The 25,420-nt window shown below is 38.1% G+C and overlaps 2 protein-coding genes across 2 annotated transcripts in view; one reads left to right on the top strand and one right to left on the bottom strand.

The window, feature by feature from the left end:
• LOC145981800 (VPS9 domain-containing protein 1-like) overlaps positions 1-13,113 on the top strand; it is a 54,419-nt gene extending 41,306 nt beyond the window's left edge. Inside the window, exons 9-12 of the mRNA XM_083115223.1 lie at positions 303-853; positions 5,718-5,865; positions 7,756-7,968; positions 9,891-13,113. Of these exons, the coding sequence (XP_082971349.1) occupies positions 303-853; positions 5,718-5,865; positions 7,756-7,968; positions 9,891-10,077 (1,099 nt within the window). The 3' untranslated portion in view covers positions 10,078-13,113. The remainder of the gene's footprint in view (positions 1-302; positions 854-5,717; positions 5,866-7,755; positions 7,969-9,890) is intronic.
• A 2,709-nt stretch (positions 13,114-15,822) lies between these two features.
• On the bottom strand, positions 15,823-25,330 carry ND-19 (NADH dehydrogenase [ubiquinone] 1 alpha subcomplex subunit 8). Its single transcript, XM_083115224.1, has 2 exons — positions 25,236-25,330; positions 15,823-16,400 (listed from the first exon to the last, which is right to left on the bottom strand). The coding sequence occupies exon 2, from the start codon at positions 16,379-16,381 to the stop codon at positions 15,854-15,856; it is 528 nt and encodes a 175-aa protein (XP_082971350.1). The 5' UTR covers positions 16,382-16,400; positions 25,236-25,330; the 3' UTR covers positions 15,823-15,853.
• Between the last annotated feature and the right edge of the window lie 90 nt (positions 25,331-25,420).

Genomic DNA, 25,420 nt, shown 5'->3' on the forward strand with positions numbered 1-25,420 from the left:
ATGGCAGAATTTTGAACCAAGTTAAAGGCGATTTATAGAAATATTGGATCACGTTTTACTGAAGTAAATTGACACACGCAGGTATGCATTGATTAATATGTCCCATCCTTAAAGTATTTTGAGGAATAGTATCTCTGCTAGATTTGCTGTGAGGAACAAGAAATGTCGTAGCAAATTAATCTAGCAGTGGTCACCGAAACATTCTATAAATAGTTTCGTAAATAAAGTAAGTTCTTGATTACAGTATATTAAATTGTTGTAAGGTATTGGTTACTAAAGTTTATTTGCATGTGTGTTTCCAGGAAATTTAATATCAGAGAGAAAATTATGGCAGGAACCATAACTGAAGAAGACTTTCGAAAACAGAGAATTTATGTAGCCAGTTTGAAATTTGAAGAGGACAACGTTTCCATGAAACTCCTGCGACAGAATCTTCTTCTAAAGCCTCAAGATTCAGTATTGTGGAAACAAACGCTAGGTCGAATTTTGAATGACAAGACTCACCCCATAGGCAGATTGGTATCACAAATGCAAAATTCTATTCAGAATAAAATATATCCTATCATACTGAAACATCAGCATCGTTTATGTGGAGAGACGTTGGGTGATAACAACGGGTGTTCTGATAGTGGTGCCGAATCATTGGAACCTGAGATTGGTAGAACGGACAGGTTGGGGAATCTTAATGTGAATCTTCCGTCGCCGGAGAAGAAATTTGGTGAAAAAGATCAAGCGGGAGGTTTGTTGACTGGTGCTGGTGGACGGTGCAGTTTGAATGAGGCACCACGAAAAGAGTTCCTAAGTCACGATGAAGACGATGGGATTCGCAGGCACTTAAGCACCATCATTGAAGGTGAGATCTGAAAATTTGTATGTAGTTTATTGTGCTTAGCCCTGAAGTAGCGTAAATAACAGCATTACACATTGTGGAACTGACAGACGCAGATTAATACTGTTAACCTCATTTTTCTAATTATTACTGTCAGTTTGGGGTGAAGAAAGAATTTGCTGCATTTTACAATTGTTATGATATTTTTGCAACTGACTGGGTGCTCACTGACTTATTTTACCTGCATATTTATTAACATTCATCACCTTCATAATTAATTTTCACACACATGCAAAATCCAAAAATTCTGTCCAAAAACAAAATCATTAATATATGCAACAACACTATGCCGTATAAATGGGAACAATATTAAAGGTTGCAATCACTGTACCTTGTGAAAATTCTGGATGGAGTATGAATTACAGTGGAACCCCGATATTACGTTTTTCAGGGGCCTGTAAATAAAAAAACGTAAAATGCGGGAAACTTAAAAAGCGGGAAAGCATGGGGGAGGGATGAAACTCGAGTTTCAGTAAGAAACGACTTTTAGGGGGTATATTGTGTATATATGCTGTCACCTCAATGCTACTGACATACGAGCAACATTTTAGATGCAGATAGAGGCATTAAAAAAAAGAGAGAGAAACTGGCTGAATCGTGCAGTGGCGGATTTAATGAGTTTGCGGAGGGGAGATGGGTGACTTTTCTTTTTACTTGTAGTATGCTATGTTAATGTTCGTAGAATGTACGTATCCAGGAGCGACTGCTTAATTGTAAACTGCAGAGGAAAGGAGATGGGACAATGGCTTTTCGCCTTCATGCTAATCGATTGTCTCATCCACACGAGCAAGAAAATTGGGGCAGAAAGGGCAAACGCTCCCCCCCCCCCCCCAAAGAAATGAGAAAAAGTGAAGGTAAAGTTCCCGTGCACTTTGCACCATCCTGGATGCATTTATAGAAATGTGTGGGAGATGATGTGATCTGCACCATGCTCTGACCACCTTTACCCCCCCATTCTTCGATCTCTGCCAATTTGGAGGTGATGTGATCAGCACCATGCTTGGGAAGCCTCCCCCAAGGTTGCCCCAAAGTACTCATTTATTTGAGTCTAGGTGAGCTCCAGAGCCACTTTATGAGGCAACTTAGATCACCTACCCTGGGAATCAACCCCAGGTTTCCAGTGCAGCAGTCAGACACCCTACTAACTAGGCGACGACGACTCCCCAGCAAATGAGAAAAAGTATATTAATATATGCTCTTTTGGCCCAAATAAGCATTTTAATGGTATTTAGAAGTGCACTAAATTTGATTGCTCCCAGAGAATATTGCCACACCTTTCGTTTATCCACTCATTTTTCCTGACTCTGTCACTGTACAACACGCAAATCACATAATCTGTATAAAAGAAACCGTTCTCTGCCCCATGCAGAATAATACATGTGTCCGAACTTCGCCTCCCCCCTCCCCGAAACAATTGATTTGACAATAATATTTTCCAGTGAGTAAAATATCGCTCATCTGCCCATAGAAAAAAATAACCACTTTAGCTTAGGGATGGGCTGATATGAAATTTTGGCCAATACCGATCAAGTACTGATATAAAATTTACCGATACCGATAACCGATAATTCTACCGATCCGATATAAAATTAGAAATGTTCCTTGAAGAACCTGAATGGTTCAGTGACCTCCTTAATAAATATTTATTTCAAGGTGAATGCAGTGAAAAAGGAGTTTTATATTTAGACATTTATATTTAGAAAGTAGCGCATGGAGATTATCCATAAAAATTACAACAAAATGGCAGAATTTTGCACTAAATTATCAGATATTTTTCGATATATCAGATCGGTAAAATAATCTGTAATTTTACCGATACACCTAAATTGGCCGATTCCGATAAAGTACTGATTAATTGGTCCCATCCCTACTTTAGCTTATGCATTTTCAGCTTCATTTTGATGACAAAATGACACAGCATTTGCGAAAAAAAACTTCAAATTAAAAATAATTTACAATGAAATATAGACTATGCACAGGGGAGCACTTTACCTTTTTTTTTTTTTTTTTTACTAATACAGGGAAACCCCAATTTTACGTTTTCCCGCTCAATACATTCATCCAGCCAGGCCCCGGCAAGAGGCCATGTTAATTAATAGGATGTTCACCTCGATCTTACGTTCGCTCTAACTCCAGTTTCTTGCTTTATACGTTTTCCGAGCCGTGAAGATGTCTCAAAATTTGGTAGAAACCTGTTCTGTTGACTACGAGACTTCTCCCTCCTTTTTCTTGCTTTTGCAGCTGTTTCATTCACCACGAGACCTTGAACTTTCAGATGTTAGGCTTTCGTGCGAGAGGAGGGAGTGAAGAGGCACGGTCAGTGGAACGCAGGGGGAGGCGGAGGCAGGGTACAGCTTGCATTTGTCGCACCTTCCTTGACGGACAGGAGGGAAAAACGACACTTTTTGCATTCCCGGTAAAGATAGAATGGGCTGATTCTTCTGCCTCAGAATCAGACAAGAAGCACACTGTTGCCAAACTGATTCTCGCTAAATGGTGCCTTCCTTAGAATTTAGACAAAACAGAAGTTCGCCTTACCCCCTCTGAGTGGAAAATTGACAACAGGATTCGATCTGATCTCCATTTGCTTCTTTGCTCACACAGATTTACGGAATCCTTCCTAGTTGACAGGAATGAAAAAGAAAAGCAGGGATGGGGCTTGTTGGTGAAAACTTTTTCTTTTTACTTGTCTGCAGCGTTAATAAGAAGGGTTTGCCAACCTCCGCTATCCGATACTGAATAAGAACTGCACTTCTTCTTTAATGGAAAGTGGTTTAGATTCCTAAGGAAATATGATTGGTAAAGGTAAAAAGGTAAAGTGCCCCCCTGTGCTTGGCACCATGCCATGAAGGCGTATGGCGTATAGGGGGTGTCGGTGTAACGCCCCACACTTTCTTGATCTGGTCGTGAGTGGGGGTGATGTGATCAGCATCACGCCTCTGACTGCCTTACCCCCCAGGGTTTCTCCCCAGGTATCCATGTCATTCGATGCTGGGTGGGCACCGGGGCCGCTTCCAACGTTAGAAAAGTTCCCAGATTTGAACCAGCCAGGGATCAAACCCAGGACCTTTAGCATGGTAGTCAAGATGCGTTACCGACTGAGCCACCACAGCCACTATATTAGAAACTGTTTTAGAGTTTTTGGAATGCCAATACATTTATAGAACATATGCAACAACATTACAAGCAATATACCTCTGTACTCGGTAAAATTTGGTTTTAAGTCCACCTTGTACTTAAATAAGATAATCAGAATTGTTACAGTTTAAAGTGGCTGTGAACCACTTAGCAATTTGCCTGCACTAGGGATTGAAACTGGAACCCCCACTACACCAATGGTGAGGCCTACAGTACTCACGTGTTTTGTTCGTCAGTAACCTGTTCCTAATCTGCACATCCCTCCCTCCCTCTCCTGTCAGCAACCTGATTCCTGATAATTGCTCCGAGAAGGGGAAAAAAACTGAAAACTAATTTTATTTTCAGTATCATGCTGTTTGTGCATTTCTTCTTTAATCTTTAGCGGACGGAATTATTTTACACTGTGAACCCTCTCCAGATGGGAGACTGTCAGTCATTTGCTTTCCAAACCAGGCTCTGATTGAACATTAAATATTTTTCATTCTCCCTGTCAACAATCATAGTTATGAGAAGAAGAGAATTAAGAAGAAAATTGGAATTTTACACAAACATGTTCATTTGGGATGTCAAAATTTTACTTCCTGCGAATGTCCTTGCTGCTCCATATAGAATGACCCCCGATGACAAACAGTTTTCATTTGATAGTGATTTTTGACAATGAATCCAAGACGAGGTTTTTTGCAGCAATTTCGTGCCCAGAAGTATGGAGTCTTGCTTTTGCGGCATATGATGTGGAGTTTTTCTTTTCTTTACTGAACAGAACCACGAGCTTCCATTAAGCTCTAACTTTACCACGCCTACCGCTTTAGCCTTGAACGTTCGCATGCAGTTTGAGCATTGTTGTGCGATAGCAGATTGTGAGTGTTGTGTCGAACATTTTTTTTTATCAATTGTTGTGAAACGTTGTAGATTCCACTTTTAAACTTTGTAGTAAAGTGTGATATACCGTACTATACAAAGGTTGTACGTATATGCTATCTTCTTGACTTTATTTCATTTTATTTTATTATTTTATCATGTCCTTCAGTTACTTGTAATAAGGTAACCATTTGTAAGTTTTGAAAATAGTTTTTCTGTAATCCCTTGTTGAAAAATGGGGGGTCGTCTTGATTCAGAGATATACGGTATATTTGAAAAGCCTGTGCTTTAAATTCAAATCGATGTCTTTAAAACACTGCTTTCAGCAAACCTATACTACTTGTAATGCATTCAATTCAAGCATGTCATGCCTGCATATGTACATAAACAAAAAAATAAATATAAAGTTGTTGTGGATAAATCTTCATGCTGTTGCAGCATGCTGGTGCGAAAAGGGATCAGCCAGCATATGAATTGATTTAAAATTTTTGGGTATGTGAAATATTCCCTTATCTACGTACTTCTTACTTAAAAGTTTAAAACAAGGGATGTGAGAAGCCCTTGAGAAAGATTGTAAAGGGCCCCGCACAAGACAAACACAACACATTAAGAAGTAAGCGTTAAGGCATGCATTGTCTGTTATTATTGTCTGTACTATTAATTCAATACAAATTAAAGAATAGGTTTTATTTTTTATTTCTGATTTTAATACTAATAAGAATGTTACGTTGCCAGCATGTAGCATGAGAATTTTTTAATATCATAAGTGTGGTACACACATGTTCCCATTCCACAAACTAAATTTTGATATGATTAATTTTTTCTGTTACAGATATTAAGCAAGATCTGAAATTGCTGGAAGATATTCTCGCAGCTTTACTTGAACCAATGAAATACCAAGAAGCCAGAGGAAACGCTCTGGGTTGCCTGTATACAATTTATTTTCAACCTCTGAGGCAGTACCTTGTTCAGATTTTCAGGTGACAATCTGTTGTTGTTTTTTTCTATAAAGTTAGGCACAAGAAAAATTTTTCTTCTGACCTGTCGCTAGAGAGAGTGAAGAGAAATATACTAGTTTGTTGGTTGCATACAGTAACGCTTAATGAAAATGTGTAGAGAAAAATGCTGTGTGGAGAGAATAAATGGAGGCTAGGCCGGCACCGAATCTATTTTAATATCTAGGGCCAGTAAATACACAAGTAATTGCTTCTTGTGCATCAAAGTAAAATTATATTCTAGAGGGTTACATTCGTTGTAGACACTGTCAAAGTTATATAGAACCAGAAACAATTAAGAAAATATACACACAATATGCGTAGTGGCATTGAAGTGGATTTACTCTTGTCCACAAGTTAAATAAGTTAAATTTAATTTTATTTAGAATGGCTGCGGTGTTCACAGGAAAGCACACCCACGCAGACTGAGGAGAAGAGTGGAAATGGAAAGGAAGGCAAAATACAGGAACATTTGATTATAGTTTGCTTCATTGGGACCTTAAAGATTGAATGCATAATGTGGGAAAGTGTAAAATCTGGGAATATGAAATTAGGGTTCCATGGGTGTGTGTGCTTAACAAGATGAGAAAACCCCTGGCAAACTTGTAAACTAAGTGCACAGTCATTTATCTTCTCCTCTGGCTTTCTCTTCTCTTGTGCCTGCAAGCCCTGTGGCAGTCAAAAGAATGCGGTATGTAACAAACATATGCTTTATTTTAGGGATGTGCCGATATGAAATGTTGGCCGATACCGATAAAGTACCAATATAAAATTTACTGATACCGATAACCTATATTCTACTGGTCCGATATAAAATTCCAAATGGTTCTTTGAAGAACCTCAATGGATCTCTGACCTTGATAAATGTGTGTTTTAGGTGACTCCAGTGCAGAGAAGTTGCATATTTACATATTTACTTTTCTCATTAAACTTTTCGAAGCTGGGAAACTGATTTCTTCAAATCTACAGGAGAAAGTACTTACGTAATTAAGTTTCTGTAGACTTGTGATAGGTCGTACAAGTGTTCTCTCTCATCGGTCAAGTTATTTCACCATTAATTCATGTTTGTATGTTGATTATTCACGGCATTGACGTTAGCCCCAAAAACTATCCACGGGTAGCCCCACAAACCATTGACGTTAGCCCCATGAACCATCACAGGGACGAGGTATGCCTACGAGGTTAGGTTAGGCCTGTTAGGTTAGGTTCCATTAGCACTCATTTTCACCGAAAAATACCTACGGAAGGGGAAAAACAAGGAAGATTAATTACTCGATATCTCGAAAATGGAAATTATTTCCGTTAAAAAAAGCTAAATCTCTTGTTAAACAATCTTTCGCAATGCAGAATAGGTAATTACGAATGTCAACAATTACAGATGTTTCCCGGGTTTGAACATTTTACCCTTTTTTCAAAAAAAGTATAAAGATTATCCATAGAAATTAAAACAATCTAAAATAATTGGTAATTTTACCGATTGCCTACGTTGGCCAATACCAAGAGTATTGATTAATAAAACATTAAAATACTGACCAAGGCAGAATTTATTGTATAAAAAATATACACCCTAAAAAGGTTATGTTTCCACCCTCTAACAGGGTTTTCTTCAGACGAAAATTTAGTGTTTTAATGTTTTATTAACATGGAAGCAAGGTTTAACAGTGTTACTGATTAATCTGTCCAATCCCTCCTGTATTTATTTGTACATTTAGAGCCTAAAAAGTAGTTCTTCCAAGTAGGAAGTATGGGTGTTGTTCCTTTGTGAGTTACCTTCATCAATTCAATTTTAATCATCATTCATCACCAATGCCACAATTAGCTAAAAGAGTAAGAAAGGAAACTTAAAATAATGAAGATTGTGCTGTTTCTTTGCAGGTTGTGTACAATGAAAGAAGAGTCAGAGTTGCGTACTGCGCTGGGAGAGGATAGTGATGATGATGTACTGGATGAATTAAATGATGCAGCGAAGAAATCTGCAAGCACAATTATTTATGAATTGATAGAACTTGGCAGTCCATGTGAAAAGCTTGATTGCTTAGTGGCTATGACAAGGTTCCTATGTGAAGAGGACAAGAAGTACAAATCAATGTAAGCATCTTTAATTGCCTTAGACTCTATTGTTCTCTCACTGCAGAAGTGAAACAAATATTTGGTACGGTCAATAAATAACCGGAATGAATGTTGGACGGACTTACCTTTTAATACTGGTTGGCATACTCCCCTGCGTTGTTGAGGCAGGCATCCCACCGCTTCACCAGATTTTTGATGCCCCCTGTCCCAGAAGTCCTGTGGCTGCTGTGAGCACCAATGGAAGACCGCCTCCTGCAGTTGTGCATTCGAGGCAAAGGGGATTCCACGCAGGGCACCTTTCAGTGGGCTAAACACATGAAAGTCACATGGGGATAGGTCAGGGCTGTAGGGGGGATGATCTAAGCATTCACAACCCATTTGTGCGATCATGTCCATAGTGTGTCCAGTAACATGGGGACGTGCATTGTCTTGCAGTAGGCTCGTGACAAGAAGCCACGCCGCTTGCACCTGATTGCAGGTCTCACCTAGTTTCGCAAGATGTCAGAGTGCAGAGCGTTCATTTTCTCACCCTGCCAGAGGAAGCGACTCTATCACTGTCAAAAACTGTATCACAGATCGCTGAGCCTCCTTTGTGGCACCTGACACTCTGAACGCCATCGCCATGACTCACCTCACTGAATGACTAACTGGCACCTTGGAGGCAAATTGCACATACACAACCTCCTTTCCTTGCCAGTGCTGCCACCTAGCTGTCTGAAACTCGTCTCGCAGACATGTGACATACCCCAGCCTGGCCTACATATCCTGTAAGTTTCATCGCTCTGTCACTTTATTTTGTTTTTCCACGGCATTAATCTGGTTATTTATTGACCGTACCAAATACTAATAATGTATTGAAGCTTTCTTGGCAGCAAATAATGTAGAGATTCTCTTACAATATTTGCCAGAGATACATATCAAGCCTTGAAAGTGAGAGTGATACCTTTCCAGGTCACCCGTTACATCCTGCAACCATATATATTGTGTGGCACTAACATGCTTAGAAATATTTAGGCTACTGATTAAATAACCCAACAGTAGGTTTTCTTACCTTATGCTTGATCGTGTAGTCCTAGATTTTCAATGTAATGACAGCATCATGGCAGTTGGCAAGCTGCTTTATAAAAGAAATAGCAGCAAACACTGATAATAACCTAATACAGGGTCCAGCAACTAAACCTGACGGTTTTTAATTACAAATAAAAACAAGACTCTTTTGTGCAAAGAAGTCAATTTAATACATGTTGTACAGGGTGGCCTGAAAAAAGGTAACCAAATAATTTTAGTTACCTTATGTTTTGGTTACCTTTTTCTTGGGCCACCCTGTACTATATCTCAAAGCATTTTAGGAAAATAGCATGAGTGGCAGTTTAATGCAATTTCTTGACAAGGACAGTTCATTTTTTTCAATAGCGCACATGTGAGGCGCAGCAACTGAATCTGATGGTTTTTAAATCAACACTGAACAGAAGTTGCACAAGGTCACACCATTCACCGTAATCTCCATGTTCCCAGTCGGAATACCATTTTACTGTGGGTAAGGAACTTAAAGGAGACGGTATCAGCAATGAAAAGAACACCTGATAAGGTTTGAAATCCTGAGTTCTGGTCTCTTTTGAGAAGTCATTCAAAAAATGAACTGTCCATTTCATGAAACTGCCTCTCGTGTTATTTTCCTAAAATGCTCTGAGTTGTGGTACAGTCACGGACACTGCCGGCTTGTAATGAATACATTCACTTTGAATGGAATCGTTACAAGTTGGCAGTGTCAGTGACTGTACAACATGTATTAAATTGACTTCTTTGCACAAAGAGTCTTGTTTTTATTTGTAATTAAAAACCGGCAGGTTAGTTACCGGACCCTGTAGAATAATAACATTTTTTTTCATGTTTACCTTTTGTCTATTGTATTGCTCTATCAATTACCTCTTTCCTTGCAGAGGCGCAGATGACCTCCTCCCTCGTTTGACCTCAGTTGTTCTATACTGTGGCGTACCACATCTATTTGCCGAAGCATGGTACATGGAGGCCTTCATGCCGGAAGATAGGTTGTTGGGTGAGAGTGGATATTGTCTCACAGTTTTCCAGAGTGTGCTGAACTGCATTGTAGCCACAGGGAAGAAGTGATGTGCTTGGTGCAGGAACTTGCATTAACTTCTGGTTATAATTGCATCAGAGAAGATACTTCCTGTGTAAAATATTGGCCTTTCTTCTCTCATCTTTCAACAGTCAAGTTGCCACCCTTGTCTCAAGAGGCTTGTGGATAGAACTGCGTAGCTCATAGTGGAATTATGTGGTTCACATGTTTTGCCATAGGCTGTGTATATTTAGAGCATTTAATTCTAGTCTGAGTACCAGATAATGTTTATTGTTATAGTGTCTCATAGACAGTATGATGATAGTAGCTTAAAGTTATCCTAATCCCATATTGCTTTATTCTAGTATTACTATTTTTCTATATAAGAAAAGGAACCATGTGAGAAGCTTTATTTATAATTTAGAGTCAGTATGTAAGGGTATGCTATATATTTATCTCAAAATGAATTCCCTTTTAAAGGAAAGTGCAGTTGTTTCACAGCACTTTGTTGTTTTTATGGATGTTTTGTTGTTATTCTTCACTATATAATATAGTATTTATCTAACTAATTTAATTGTATGCTATGAATATGTGTGTGTGTGTGTGTGTGTGTGTGAAGTCTAAAAAAATCACTTTTTTATGTCTTCCATTTTTAGCCTACTATTCCAGTTGATTACAACGTGTGAGTGTGTGCGCACACGTATTAAAAGTGCAATATAGTTATTTTCTAGAATTGTTGGTAGGTGTTCGAATAGTGATAAAGTGAGGACCCCCCCCCCACCTCCCACATGGTTTATATCACAGCTGCTTTTCAAGTCACAGAGATATGACGCATGTTCTGCATATATTTCTAAGATATATGGAGGCCTTTAAAATGGACCATCCTCAAAAATGGACCATCTTGCCTTTTGGAAAAATTGTACATTATAATATCGTGTATTGTGCACATAGTTGAAACAGTATGGATATTTTCTTGAGAACTCTTATGGGTAGGCGTAAACTGTTTCAGCATACCTTACATATTTGATGGGATGATTTCAGGCACTTGTGAAAAATGCAAATCTCCGTGCCGGTACAATAAGCTGTATGTAATTCAGCAATAATGTTGTGTAATGTTCAAGAGTTGTGTAATTCTTGATACTGTTCTAGACTTAGTTTTATTTTTTGGGATTTGTAGGAAAAAAATCAAAACTCCATATAGTGCAATGTAATTACATGCTTTAGTGGTTAAGTGTATTGAGTTGTTGACTCACCACCACCAAAAGTTTCTTTTGTGAACATCAAATTCATCGAATCGTCATTCATCCTCATTGTAGCAATTGGCCAAAAAGTGGTAAAATGCTTTAGCTCTTGTTTAGGGTCCGGCAATATATATCTACCACTTTCAAAGGTTGGTGTTCCCTACAGCCCTGCAGTAGGACTGAAACCCAGCATGGGAGCACAAGGGATGCCATTTCTGTAGCAATGGAGCGTTGTACCCCCTGAACACACTGCTTTTGTGGTAGAGGTGTATTTTAAAAGTAATGTGTGGTACATTGTGGGGTAGCTGCAGAGCACACACTGCAATGTCTTTCTCTGGGGATAACTCAAGGGCCAAGTTTCTGAACACGTATCCCTAACTTAGAGACCCTGAAGAGAAGAATTAGGGAAGAAGTCCAGCCAATTTCACCCACAAGAATAATTTTGTTTGTCGACTTCGTGAGTGTAGAATGCAGATTGGTGGCTATCTACCTGATATGATTTTCAAAAATTACCACTTTACATTAGCTGTATTATGTTACTTTAGAAAATATATTAAAATAGTAGATATACAGGGTGTTCCATTCAAACCACCCATATTTCAATTCATCATTGCTAAAAGGTTATGAAACACAATGGAATGAGAGTGGTACTAGACGAAAGAGAAACTCAAAAAAGAATTTTATTGCATAAAGCACTAAACATGAATACACTTGTACACTGAACTCTAATACACCTCAATGTGTGCACCATTTGCAGCCAAAAACTTCGCAAACCATGCCTTGATGGTTTTCTCATCAGGTTCTTCATCTCCACATTCTCTCCGGTAATTATTGATTTGGTCTCTGCATACCAGAATACAGATTGTGCACGCTGCTGCGGAGTCGCCATTGTGCTTTATGCGATTGTGATGCTGCATAGTGAGAGAACGGTGAACTTCAAGCTATGCAATAAAATTCTTTGAGTTTCTCCTTCGTCTAGTACCACTTGCATTCCATTATGTTTCATAACCTTTTAGCAATGGTGAATTTAAATGTGGGAGGTTTGAATGGAACACGCTGTATATTGCCAGACCCTATATATCTTATGGCATCGAGTACAATAAGGGCATATTTGTTAACTCAGCACTTGTAGATTTAAGTGTATATATATAAGTGTTTAATCCAGCTGTTACAAAGTTCCTTGCAGTTTTCTGTTATATGTGTATTTAACATTCACTGAAAGCCTGTTATTTACATATCTATTGTAGAGACTATTAATATACAAGTTTATATTCACGATGGCTTACAATAATACAATATAATGAATATAAAAGAAAGCATTTGGCTGTGACTAGAGATGTAAAGTATTGCTATTTGGCAAAAGAACCAAAGTAAAATGCATGTGTAAAAAATTGGTGTTTCATGTCATGTGTTATCAATCGAAATGAAATCACGTGTACCCTGTTAATATATTTTCCAAATTTTCAAACTGACCTCGACGCTTCGTAGATGGGAGTCAAGAGTAAGTTTTGGAAGGGTTGAAACGTTAAAATAATTAAAATGGATTTAGAGTATAAAAATTTGATGTCCTGATCACGTCATTGATTGAAACGATCTCGGATAGCTTTAAGGAACGGCTTATTGCTTCAGGGACATGATCAGGTATCAGTTTTTAAACCTTTTAATTATGGCTGATAATGATATCAGCCGATACCAGTCGTATTGGTTGGAATTCATTTACCGATACCAGCCAATAATTTTCCGGCTTATTGGTCTTTCACGGTGTCCATAAAAACACCGCAAAACACTTTCGCAGAGTGTAATTATCCTGTAAATTACGCCTAATTAAAACTTTTTTATTTTGCACCAATTTTGTATGGAAAATGTTATTTTGTGATTATGTAACATCTATTTTAATTTAATTCTTGAATATTCTAAAGCAAATTTCTTGGTAATTTGATGCACATAATTGGAGAAGAACATTTACACACCAATATTGATCAATATTTCGACCAAATTTTAATTATTGCAATTCCCAAAGTGTTGGCATCAATGGGAATCGGTAAGAGTATCGGTATCGGCTCAATCCTACTTTTAATTATTTCAACCATGGTTCATTCCATCCACAAGTCATTCTTTCCTCCAACTCCTGATAAAAAATAGAAGTTGTGCCAAGAATTTGGAGGATAAAATTATGTGAGAGTTGTGATTGCATGTTTTCAGAAAAATGTATTAGTAGTAATAGTGATATATAAGTATGCTTTGGGATGATTATTTTTCCAGTCATTACTTTATCATCCACATGGATTAACCTTCAAAAATTAAAAAAGTACAAAAACAAGGCAAATAAAACCTGACATTTTGTTTCCATCATGCCAGTATCATCAGGGAATAGGGTTAATGCAGAAAAATGCTATATGATGTTCCATTGCTTCAATACTACTGCCAGAGAAGTGTCACAGTGTATTGTCAACAACTGTGTAAAAGCAACACACTTTCACATTGTTATGTACTACCCATTAAGGTACTACTTCTCCAGTGGCTGAAATAAAGTGAATGTATAGTTGGGCCTAACTATCAGCTATGATGAAACTGGCCATTGGAATTTGTGTTTCTGACATATCTGCCAGCAGAAATAGTTAAGTAAGATTTTGTATTCAGTTTGTCTCAACAATGGATGATCTGCTCTAAGGGAGCGTTCAGACCAAATCAACAAGTGACATGGTGGTTTCACTCCGAAGTAATATGAGACAACCACAAACAGCTCAAATTTGTGCATGTGCAACCAACAGATCGAGGCAATACAATAAATACTATTGAGAAAATGCCCTAGTCTGAGTGACACCTTGCAGCTTGTCACTTTGGTCTAAAGCTCCCTGAAGCCAGCTGCACACCAAATCCGACACTACACGATGTGACAAGTCATTCTTGTCACAAATCGTCGCGGTGGAAGTTTAACATTAGTCTCTTATGGGCAGCTGCACACCGGACGAAACATTTAGTCACACCTTGCGACAGGTTGCAACCACGACAAAACTAAGGTCCATGAATTTTGATCTTGCGTGTCAGCTTGCGACAAAATGATCTGCCAATTCATTCACTTAAGGCTAATCGGAGACCAGAAATGGGGCAACTTGAAGCCAGCAATCTACCACTTTATGCACAGTAAGGCTAATCGGGACTAGACCTACAGTTTAAAGTGGATCTAAACCACGTGTGCCTCCGCCAAGTATCAGACACTCCTTGATTGCAAGAAAATGACATTACCACTATGCCATCGGGGAGGCCATAAGCCAAGAATTAAATGTAGTCATCGAATCACATTAAATAGTTAATATCGTATTTTCTAATCAATTACTTGCTAGAAATAAAGGGTGTTCCGTATAGGATGCCAAATTTGAATCGAGTGCTATTGTTTTGTTTCGAGGTCGGCAGACCTGTTCTTACCAATGTTGGCATGCCGATTAATGTAGTCTCAATTGTTTTGACTCGTTTGTTGTGGTTTCCTTCTGAAAATCCTCGAATAATCCAGGAGCGTGAAATCCATCCATCCACTGAGAACGACTGTGTGGTGTGGGTTTTGGCAGGTGGAGTGTGATCTTACACCCTGTGATTTCTTCTTATGGGTGTTTGTGAAATCACATGTGTACACCAACAAACCACGAACCCTTTTGGAACTGAAGGCAGAAATAATACGGGTGATTGGAGGCTTCGGGACAGACATCTGCGAGAGGGTTATCAATAATTTTGTGGAGCGTATAAATGCATGCAGATTTAGTAGGGGTGGACATATGCCCGACATTGTCTTTCATACATAAATGGAAGATGTTACTGCTTACATATCTGTGAAATATAACTATTTTCATGATATTTTCCCTATATTTAATTTTCTAATTCGGCATCCTATACAGAACACCCTATATATTGAATTCACAACTTATAAACTGATACATCATTTCTACATACACAGTGATACACTGATACTGTTATACTGCATCATTACCCTCTTCCAAAACTATGAAATAATTAAGGGGTCCCAGGCTCGATACCCAGTGGAGGCATATAGTGGTTCGGATCCCACTTTAAACTTTAGGTCCAGTCCCGATTAGCCTTACTGTGCATAAAATGGACTTAAAACACCAAATCAATCAATCAAGCAACCAAAACTATGAAAGACAGACCTATTGCATACATGGACGAAATGTGCAATCAGATTTTAACTAATAAACAAAATTACTTGTTGTGATACTTTGTGACTCATCGTGTCCTGTAATGTCGGATCCAGTATGCAGCTAGCCTGAAAGGTGAGAAAATTCATTTTCTGGGTGTGGCAAGAGCATCGTAAGAGCAGCATAAATGTGAACGTATACGACACACAGTGACTTTAATCAGAAATATTGTAAATACCAAAAACAAAACAATTCTAAATAGATGGCTGTCTGTAAAAATAAAAAGTTTTCAATATCTATGTACATAATTTATTTTACAACAACCCATACAGCTAGTTACATTCTTACACAAAACATGATCTCCACCTACTTCAATGTTCAAGTTTGATTAACTATTTTTGCTTGAAATAACTACATACATCTCAAACATTGACAACTTAATTGAGAAAGAGAAAACGGGTCCCATATTTAGCCTCTCCAGTGACCTCTTCCTCTTTCAGACCTGGGTTGGCATCGGCGTACACTGTTGGCCTCTCCGAAGGGGGAGGAGGTCGATTGGTGGCGTGAACCTTCGGACGACAGTAGTAGCCAATCTCTGGTCTTTCGATGCCTAAATTCTCCAGCACGCACCTATCGTAGACAGCCTGCGTCTTGCGGCAATGCTTGAATTCAAAAGAGCTGCTCGACTTATCCAAGCAGTTGGCGTACTGCGTGAATTCATCGTAACATGTTTTCTTTAGCTTCCGAAAGAAATCCAGTGCGCACGAGGTGACTTCTTTCCCTTCTGTAAGACACTTTCTCGGATCTGAATATTCAGAGCGGCACAGCATGAATTCATTATTTTGACTTTCACAATATTTCCCAAAATGAAACGCCCCTGCTCTCAACACTGGCGTTCCCAATTCGACTTCTTGCACTGTTAGCTCTTCCTCAGTAGGCAACTTCACATCCTTTGTTATAACCATTGTAGCTGAAATGTTACACCTGAAAGGAAGAACAAAATTGCAAATGAATGAATTAAAAATTTTGGGTGCGTAGGCACATATTGCACACTTCAATGTATGCAGGGAAATATCCTCTTATTTGAGTGTTAAAAAAAGGGTGTAAAAAGCCCCTTGAGAAACATTAAAAGTGCGAGGTTGTAAAGAGACCTGCACATTAAAAAGAAAAGAATACACTAAAAACTTCCTCATGCACAGTGGAACAGACCTGCTCTTCTCAAAAAGTAACACTGTCATCATCACCGAATAGTAGGGTGACTATAATATTTTGACTCAAGAACGGGACATCCCAAGCAGATCAGTTAACCCCCCACCCTCTTCCTGGAAAATCAGATAGGCCCATAGGCACCGACTCCATGGGGCTTGGGAGGCTCGAGCCCCTCAATGTTAATGATGTGCTTAAGAGGATCTAATGTATTATTTTGCTTCTCTTGTTAAGTTTACTCTGAATTGTGCAACATGAACTTAACTGTAAATACACATTTGAAATGTTCTAGAGCATCAACTTTTGGGGAGGGGGCCTATGACCGGAGACAGCAAAACACATGACTTATTACTATATACTAAGTATATAATTATGAGTATTGTTAACATTTTTACTAAAAAAGAGTTTCAAAATAACGAGGCGATATGACAATTATACCAGTATGTTGTTTACTGAATTCTGAACAATTTGAGGTTGTAAACACGACTTTCAGGCAATGTTGATATGTACGATATTTAATTATCATTGAAATCTCTTCATCTAGTCCAAAGAATAAGGGGAAAATAATTCTAAAGTCTTTGAGTTTATTTAACACTGGCTTGTAGTAAAGTACGCAAGGAAAGCTTATGAAAAGTCTGTATTGCGAAAGCGGGAACGGCTATGATCAAAGGCATTATTGCTAAAGCACGGCATGCTATGTGGTTTTTTTTATTATTGCAAAATTAAATTAAAAAAGTAAAATATTGTAGCAAGAACAAATAAGTAAAACCATTTTCCTGTGATTTGTGTTAGCATTTATGTAAATAATTAAATAAAACTGTTACATATTGTAAATATTCGTTATTTTCATGGATATGTCAAAACTAAGTTTATTTGCGCCCGTCCCATGTCCTTTCTTTACAAGTCTGTTGCGGACATTAAAACACACCCATGCCCTCGCCGGGACTCGAACCCGAGACCTCCGGATCAAATCAAGTTGAGCCAACCACCCAACACGCTCCGCTACCAATGCCGGCATAAAACTTTTATGTTGGTCTCTTAATGTAAATACATAGCCTACTTTTAAATAAAAATGTTAATTGTTATCTAAAAAAACAAATGAGCAGACAAAAAAGACAAAGAGACATTGAAACATTTTCTAAACGTTTTTCATGTTACATTTCATTTGCATGAGGAATATAATAGCTGCTTAAAAACTGCTATACGAAGACGTAATTTTTATTTTTATAAAAGGGAGGGAGTGAGTCATTCATTCATTTATTTCAGTGATCAGAGCCCCCAATAATTTTGACAAGTCTGCACCCCTGGTTAGGCCTAACTATAAAATTATGTTTTATTATTATTTATTAAAGGATGGATCACATAAAAAATACATAAACAATAAATCAGGGTTTGAAAAAACATGTGTTTAATTGGGTTTTGTCGAGCTTTTATAAATAAAATGTGAATACATGTAATATAATTCACATTTGTAATTGCCGCTCAACCTACCCACTGCACTTCTCCACTCGGCACACCAACTAGCAGACCACAACAAACTGCTAAACCATAGTAATGTTTATTTTTTAGCCTTTATTCTCTTATGATTTCCTGGTTACCTCTGTGGTTAGCAAGTTTGTATGTTTGAATTGATATTAGCAGATGTATCAATAATGGATACATTACGACTTTTGTCAGAAGCATCAAGGGACCAATAGCAGGTCTGTACTATTATCTTCAGTCACAAGCATAATAAAATAGCGATAGTTTAGATAGTATTCCCCGATAGTAGATCGAAAGAAACTGGTTTCAGATCTGAGTTCTGCGACTTTTATTTATTAGAATATACAACCTCTGACAATAAAGTTCGGTGAATGATCCTGAATATCGAAAGTAGACAAATTCTTAATGAAACCTACCTTACTGTCCTTCGAAGTAGTCCCCTCCCATGGCTATGCACCGTTGAGAACTGCTGTACATGTCCTGGAAACTTTTAAAAAAGTCTTCTTTCGGGATCGTGTTCAAGACCCTCGTCACGTTCCGTTGGATGTCCAGAATATCCTCAAATCTCTGACCTCTCACGCGATTTTGAGGCGTGGGAAGAGAAAGAAATCTTGCGGAAAAATTGTTGTTCCCTATGGCAGGAATTCCTTGTGGATCATGTCATCACTGTCAAAGAAAGTGATAAGCATAGTCTTGATGCGTGATTTTTACGCCTTGACCTTCTTCCGACGGGGTGATGCAGGAGAACGCCATTCCATGCTTTGGCGTTTCGTTTCAGGGTCGTACCTCACACACCAGGTCTCATCCTCTGTAGCAATCCATTGCAAGAAATTTGGATCTGAATCCTCCAGATTTCTTTCTCTTCCCACCCCTCAAAATTGCTTCGAAAGGTCAGAGATTTGAGGATATTCCAAACATCCAACGGAGCGTGACGAGGGTCTTGAACACCATCCCAAAAGAAGACTTTTCTAAACGTTTCCAGGACATATTCTCAATGGTGGAAAGCCATGGGAGGAGACTACTTCGAAGGACAGTAAGATAGGTTGCATTTAGAATTCGTCTACTTTCGATATTCAGGATCATTCACCGAACTTTATTGTCAGTTGTTGTATTTCATATTGCGACTGAAAGCATCATATTTTCATTTGCGTAGATTTCTTCATTTAACAGTCACACGCTACCGCCTCAACGATGGTAGTTAGTTACAGAGCAACAGACTTCTTATCTGAGTTCAGTGACTTTTATTTACAGCTTTACTTACAGCTTAATATAGGCCTATGTAATTTCTTAATTGGCCGCGGTGGTTCAGTCGGTAACGCGTCTGACTACCATGCTAAAGGTCCCAGGTTCAATCCCCAGCCGGTTCAAATCCGGGAACTTTTCTAACGATGGAAGCGGCCCCGGCGCCCACCTAGCATCAAATAACATGGGTACCTGGGGGAAACCCTGGGGGGTAAAGGTGGTCAGGGGCGTGATGCTGATCACATTACCCCCACTCACGACCGGATCAAGAAAGTGTGGGGCGTTATCCCCACACCCCCTATACGCCTTCATGGCATGGTGCTATGCACAGGGGAGCACTTTTTTAATTTCTTAATAAAAGTTAAATGTTTGTATTGGTGTATTGAGCTCTGATATTTCGTTCTACTTCATATGAATATTACAAGTGTTGTGCATTTTAGATAGCAAAATTAATATAGAGTTATAATGACAGTTGTGATCACATCCTAAGAATCTAAAATGCAATCTTTATTAGTATACATCTCTATGACATTCCTTCATTTCAGAAATCATTGAAATACCAAAGTTAATGAAAAACCCACTGGGTTTTAAAATGGGTTTTTTCAACCCTGCAATAAATGAAATATCCCTTTGTCAAAAGGTATTAATTTTCAGTCTCGGTACAATTTACATAGCGTTTCTCGTCCATTCTGATCAATCTTTGATATTAGTCCTATGCTGAAGTTGAGTAAGGGAAGAAGTATTTAGCAGAAAACCCAATCTTCTTGAGAGCAGCTTCATTCTTCATCAATAGTTTATAAATCTACCTGAAAACTTTACCCCACATATCAAACACAAAGCTCTAGATTTTTCTTTTGAGTTTGTGACTTTAAATTCTTTTTGTAATTCCGTAAAGAAACTGTATGCTTATTCAGTGCTCTACAAATAACGGAACACATACAAAACAATGCATCATTTTTAGCATGAAATGTCTGTAATTTAGGCTTGGTTTTGAAGATAACTCCAAGACTTTTATAAAATGGGACAAATAGTCTTTTTAATAATATGGATGGGATGACCAGGACACACATCTGAAACAGGACTCATGCCGCCGGATCTAGATGAAGAAGAATAAATTGTCATCAATTTAGAGTTAACGGTAATGACAGCAGCCCACCCCCTTGACAACTAACATTACTCTAGGACAGTGATTGAAAAATCTTCTTCAGAGCTAGGTGCCAGCTCTGAAAATCAGGCACCAGGAAACCACCTACTAGCATTTGTGCATACTATAAGAAGGTGAGCTGGCCCTAGAGGCAGAGTGATTAGTATATCGCGCTACGATGTCAGGGGTCCCAGGTTTGAATCCCGGCCTGAGCACGGATGTTTGTTAGTGTTCTTTCATCATATCGTCACTCATCCCCATCTTCACAAATAAGTCAAAAAAGAAAGCAAAGTAAAATAAAGCAAATCAATCAAAAATCAATCAATCTATAAGAAGTTGAGCATCACTGTATTCAAAACATTGCTAAGTCATGTGAGAAAGCAGGAAATGGGAGGGGGGCGGGGGTTGGAGGACAAAGAGTAAGAAATTGTTATTTATTCTATGAAATGTTCACAACGTTGAAAGTCAGTTTTAATTCCATTTAAGGTGAAATTTAGATCTTTTATGTGCACCAGGTTTGTCAACACTGCCAGGAGGCAAGGAGAAATGCATTTGGCTTATGGGAGTATTTTTTGATTTGTTACATTGGGAATATCTAACTTCTGATGGAATAGAAAATGATATCAACGGGAAGAGGGTAGTTTGAAGAAGTGATTGTCAAGCATAAAAGTCGAAACTCCCATTTGTTTAGCCGTAACTTGATATTGAAGTTGATTCCCCGTAAGGAATACATGGGATTCGAAAATTCTTTATTTCATATTTTTCAAATATTGTGTCCAGCTTAATAATCAAAAACCTTCCACTTGCAACATGGAGAGAAATTCATAGTCTTGATACACCCAGGTTCTTTCTTAGTGGCAGTGCCCATTTGGGCAATATTGAAATAAATGCAGTTGGTGCGTAACTGTATCTCCTACCCTTAAGACCTCATTTCAATGCTAAGACCCCATCAAACACATCCAATCAATACACATAAAAATGTTAACGTTTCCAATTGTTTTATGATTTTTTTTTTTTAAATTCTCCTAGCAGAAGGACTAAGTATGGTAGAATTTTGGAAATCATTGTCACACGAAATTTGAACCTTCCTTAAAGTAATGAGCACTGTTTGGATTCGAAAAAAAAAAAAGTTATTTATGTTGAAAAAAGAAACTTAAAAATTACCTTATGCAAGCATGCGCACTACCGATGGACAAGGTATTCTCTGTTGACAAATGACAGTATCATAGACTAGTGGAAATGAATGTAGAAGTAAATCAGAACCTTAGAGGAATGCATTTAGGGAACCAAACCTGACCTGCCTAATCTAATCACAAAAGCATATATTGAACAAAATCTTAAGTAATCTTTAAAACTCTGCAGTATGTGTTAACAGAAGTAAATCGAAATCAAACCATGTAAAAATTGCATTCATAGCATAATGAAATTGCAATAAAACAAAAGGAACTTGGGCCCTAATATTTATCAATATGACTATTACTGTCTAGCCTAGGAGAAAGTACGAAAGTAATGCCAGATAAAGTACAGTGTATTATTTGTCATTAACATTTAAGAATAGAAATAGAAAATGTTATAAAATGAAGGCAAATTAATGTTGATGGACACATTGGTCTGAGAACACAGAAAGTAGTAACTGCAGAAACTTCATTCCAAAAAGGCAGGTTCGAAAGTATGGCTACTCTAAATTTGGGCTGCTGAACTGTGTTTTGGAGATGATAATGTTTTATATAAGTAAAAAGAAGTGGAAATACCCACCTGATGTATTCATGCAAGCCTTTTTCATTTTTTAAAAAAATATTATGTACATGTAATCAGAATAAAGCGAGGAAATGCTGAGGCAACATAAGCAAACTTCCTTAACCTACTCGATTTTATATGATGTGCAGAGTGAAAGTGGGCATAGCCCCCCCTCCCCCTCCACTTTTGTTTTTGGTTAAATGCTTGATATGGACACACACCTGATGGTTTAAGAGTCCAGCATATCAATATGGAGACTGTCATTTACATAGCACAGTTGAATTCTGTGATAACGATCAGATATACTGGAAACACATTTCTTGAAATTTACAGGAGAAAAGACAAGAAAGTACTTACGGAATTTAGTTCTTGTGGACTTTCTGAAGCTGGGAAAAGTGTTTTTTCGAATTGTGCAAGTTATTCGGCCTGTAATTAAGGTATTTTTCGACATTCATGTATCTCCGTTGCACGATAGCTTGTGCCACCATTACCGTCGACTACGTGAATCAAATGTTCCATGCGTTCGATTACGTACCCCTGTCAGTGTAGCAACCATGCGGTAGTTTTACAAGATGACGTGTGAGCGGGATTTCTTTTTTCAATTTAATTTTCTATGTTTGCCTAACCTAACTGAACTAGGGATGGCCAGATCCGGTCTGTTTGGCCATCTCACATGAGCGCTTCTTTGGAAAGTAAGAATGTGTTTATAACATATTGTTACCTGCTAAAATATTATATATATATATATATATATATATATATAATATGCATATACATACATACATACAAATATATAGTGCGCGTGCGCAATTTGTAATTAATACACTTACTTACACTTTGTAATTATATAACACTGCATATATTATAATGTTTTATTTTAATTTTTAAAACTGTAACTAGAACAATTGTATAATTTTTGTATAACATTTCTATCTTGTTAAAATGTGTTAAAGGTTTCATCCTGGAATGGAATGTCTCACATTTATGTGTGTTTCCATTTCCAATACATTCGAATGAATACATATTCGTTTCAATGGCATTTACAAAATCACCTCTGACATTTTATGTTAAACAAGTAAGATTATTTTTGTGCACGAGTGTGTTAGCCGATGAATAGCAAATTATTTTAGGAACAATACTTGAAAAAAAAATCTTGTAGGACTAACAAATGAAAAATTTATTTTAATAGAAGATCATAATACCTTTTAAGGTGTTGTAATATTATAATGGGATTGAGATATGAAACAATTGGATCCGGATCCGTTTGGCCATCCCTAAACTGAACCTAACCTAACCTTCCGTGAATGGTTTGTGGTTTAAAAACAATCATTTTTCAGTAAATCATTTTTCCTCCTCCGTAGTCGAGCGGGTTAAGGCGTTCACTCATCTTGAGATCGTTCGCTGCGGGACGGCATAGGTTCGAATCCGGCTCTGGGCGGAATTTGTTCGGCCTACGTATAGGGCCGGTGGCAACCCACCATTGTGAGGAAATTGGGAAGCTCCGAGTGAGTGAGCGTAACCCGGTCGAGAAGACCTACAACAACGGCTGGGGGTTCGTCGGGCTGATCACCCGTCACCCCAATACTGGTCTAAGACCTCCACGCTATAACAGGTGATGGAGGAACAGTGTGGGAGGGAGACCAGCAGTCGGTAGGTAAGCCAAGGCCCGCCATGGTGCTGTAGAGTTATTTTTCAGTTAATAAGTGTTAGTGTAACAACCACACGGTAGTTTTACAAGATGACGTGTGAGCGTTTTTTTTTTCCAATTCAATTTTCTATGTTTGCCTAACCTAACCTCCCGTGTATGGTTTGTGGATCAATTTTCGCTTAAAAACCTTTTGTGAATAGTTTGTGCAGCATTTATTGGTTCATAAGTTTGGAAACACTGCATATCAGCTGACGATAGACAACGTGAGTCAAAATTTGGCTGCCAATTAGCAACGACCAATAAATACTTATAATGTTAAAAATAAAGCTTTTTTCATTGAAAAAAGTAATCTCTAGTTGAAAAATGTTCCGCTATGCATATGAGGTAAGTAGAAATGAATTTTATTTCAAAATAAACGAGTTAAATGTGTTTCCGGTATATCTAACTGGTACCAATTCTGCTCCATGTTCTGGCAGATGTTTGCGGAGACTAATACGGGGTCACACACGTTAAGGCATCATTCACAGCTACTCATAACTCTTGTGTTGACTGTGATACCGGTTATTTCAGACTCTACTATGAACCCACAGAGATGACATCAGGACTTCTTGGAAGACAGGTTAAGAGAACTGGGTAATCTTCAGAACCTCTTGCACAGGAAAGGTATTACTTAGATAATGACACACTTGCAATGCAAAGTGTGTCAAAACATGGTGCAGAATTCGGCTGTGCTACGAAAATGACGGTCTCCATACCAATGTTCCGGACTTAAAAGTATCAGGTATATGTGTGAGGTACGCCCACTTTGTGGAACAGGTATTTCGATTGACAAAAACCAGCATTCAACAATCGGAAGATGGGCCTCACATTTGTGCTGCCAAACTTACCTATTCCACGCATGATTATAATATAACGTAAAACGATAGTGGAACCAAAATTCTGGTTTAGAATCAGTACAAAATAGTCTTCCCAATGGCGCTATCTTTTGTGTTAGGGTCAGAGTAACAATTCCTTGCAGGGCAAGCTCAGGGTCAAGGGTACCATAAGAAAAACCTGTTTTACTTTTTCATCCTTCAATACATAACAATCAAATTGAAGGCTCGTGTTTCAATTGGTGTTGTGAAACATCTAATGGCTTGCATTTATGCATGAAAATCTTCTACACACAAACTTCGTGAAATTCGTTCTGTGTTTGTGTTGAGCGAGAACTATACGAGAGTCTGATTTAAGTAAGCCATTAAAACAAAATTTTTAGTCTTCAATACCCTATATTTTACACCAGTGAAAATAATGTTACGAAATTCGGAAAGAGAGTAACAACACATTTCTCAATCTGCACAGCAAAACAAAAATCAAATACCTTGCCTCAGCTACAACCGCAGCAACGAGCAGCACCTTTCGTTCGCGATATTCCTTCCGTGATATTGACTTATTTGTCCATGAGCGCAGTACCCGGAATGAAGGCTATTTCAATTCTACTCTATTACTGTGGAATTTACAGCATTTAATCTTTTTTATAAATTGTCCTGAACAGTAGAGCCTCTT

The sequence above is a fragment of the Lepisma saccharinum genome, chromosome 30 (assembly GCF_977018435.1).
Source record: "Lepisma saccharinum chromosome 30, izLepSacc3.1, whole genome shotgun sequence".
Taxonomy (NCBI): Eukaryota; Metazoa; Arthropoda; class Insecta; order Zygentoma; family Lepismatidae; genus Lepisma; species Lepisma saccharinum.

What these genes read in the sequence shown, in the direction of transcription:
- ND-19 (XM_083115224.1), bottom strand. Translation starts at nt 16,381, where the DNA reads ATGGTTATAACAAAGGATGTGAAGTTGCCTACTGAGGAAGAGCTAACA.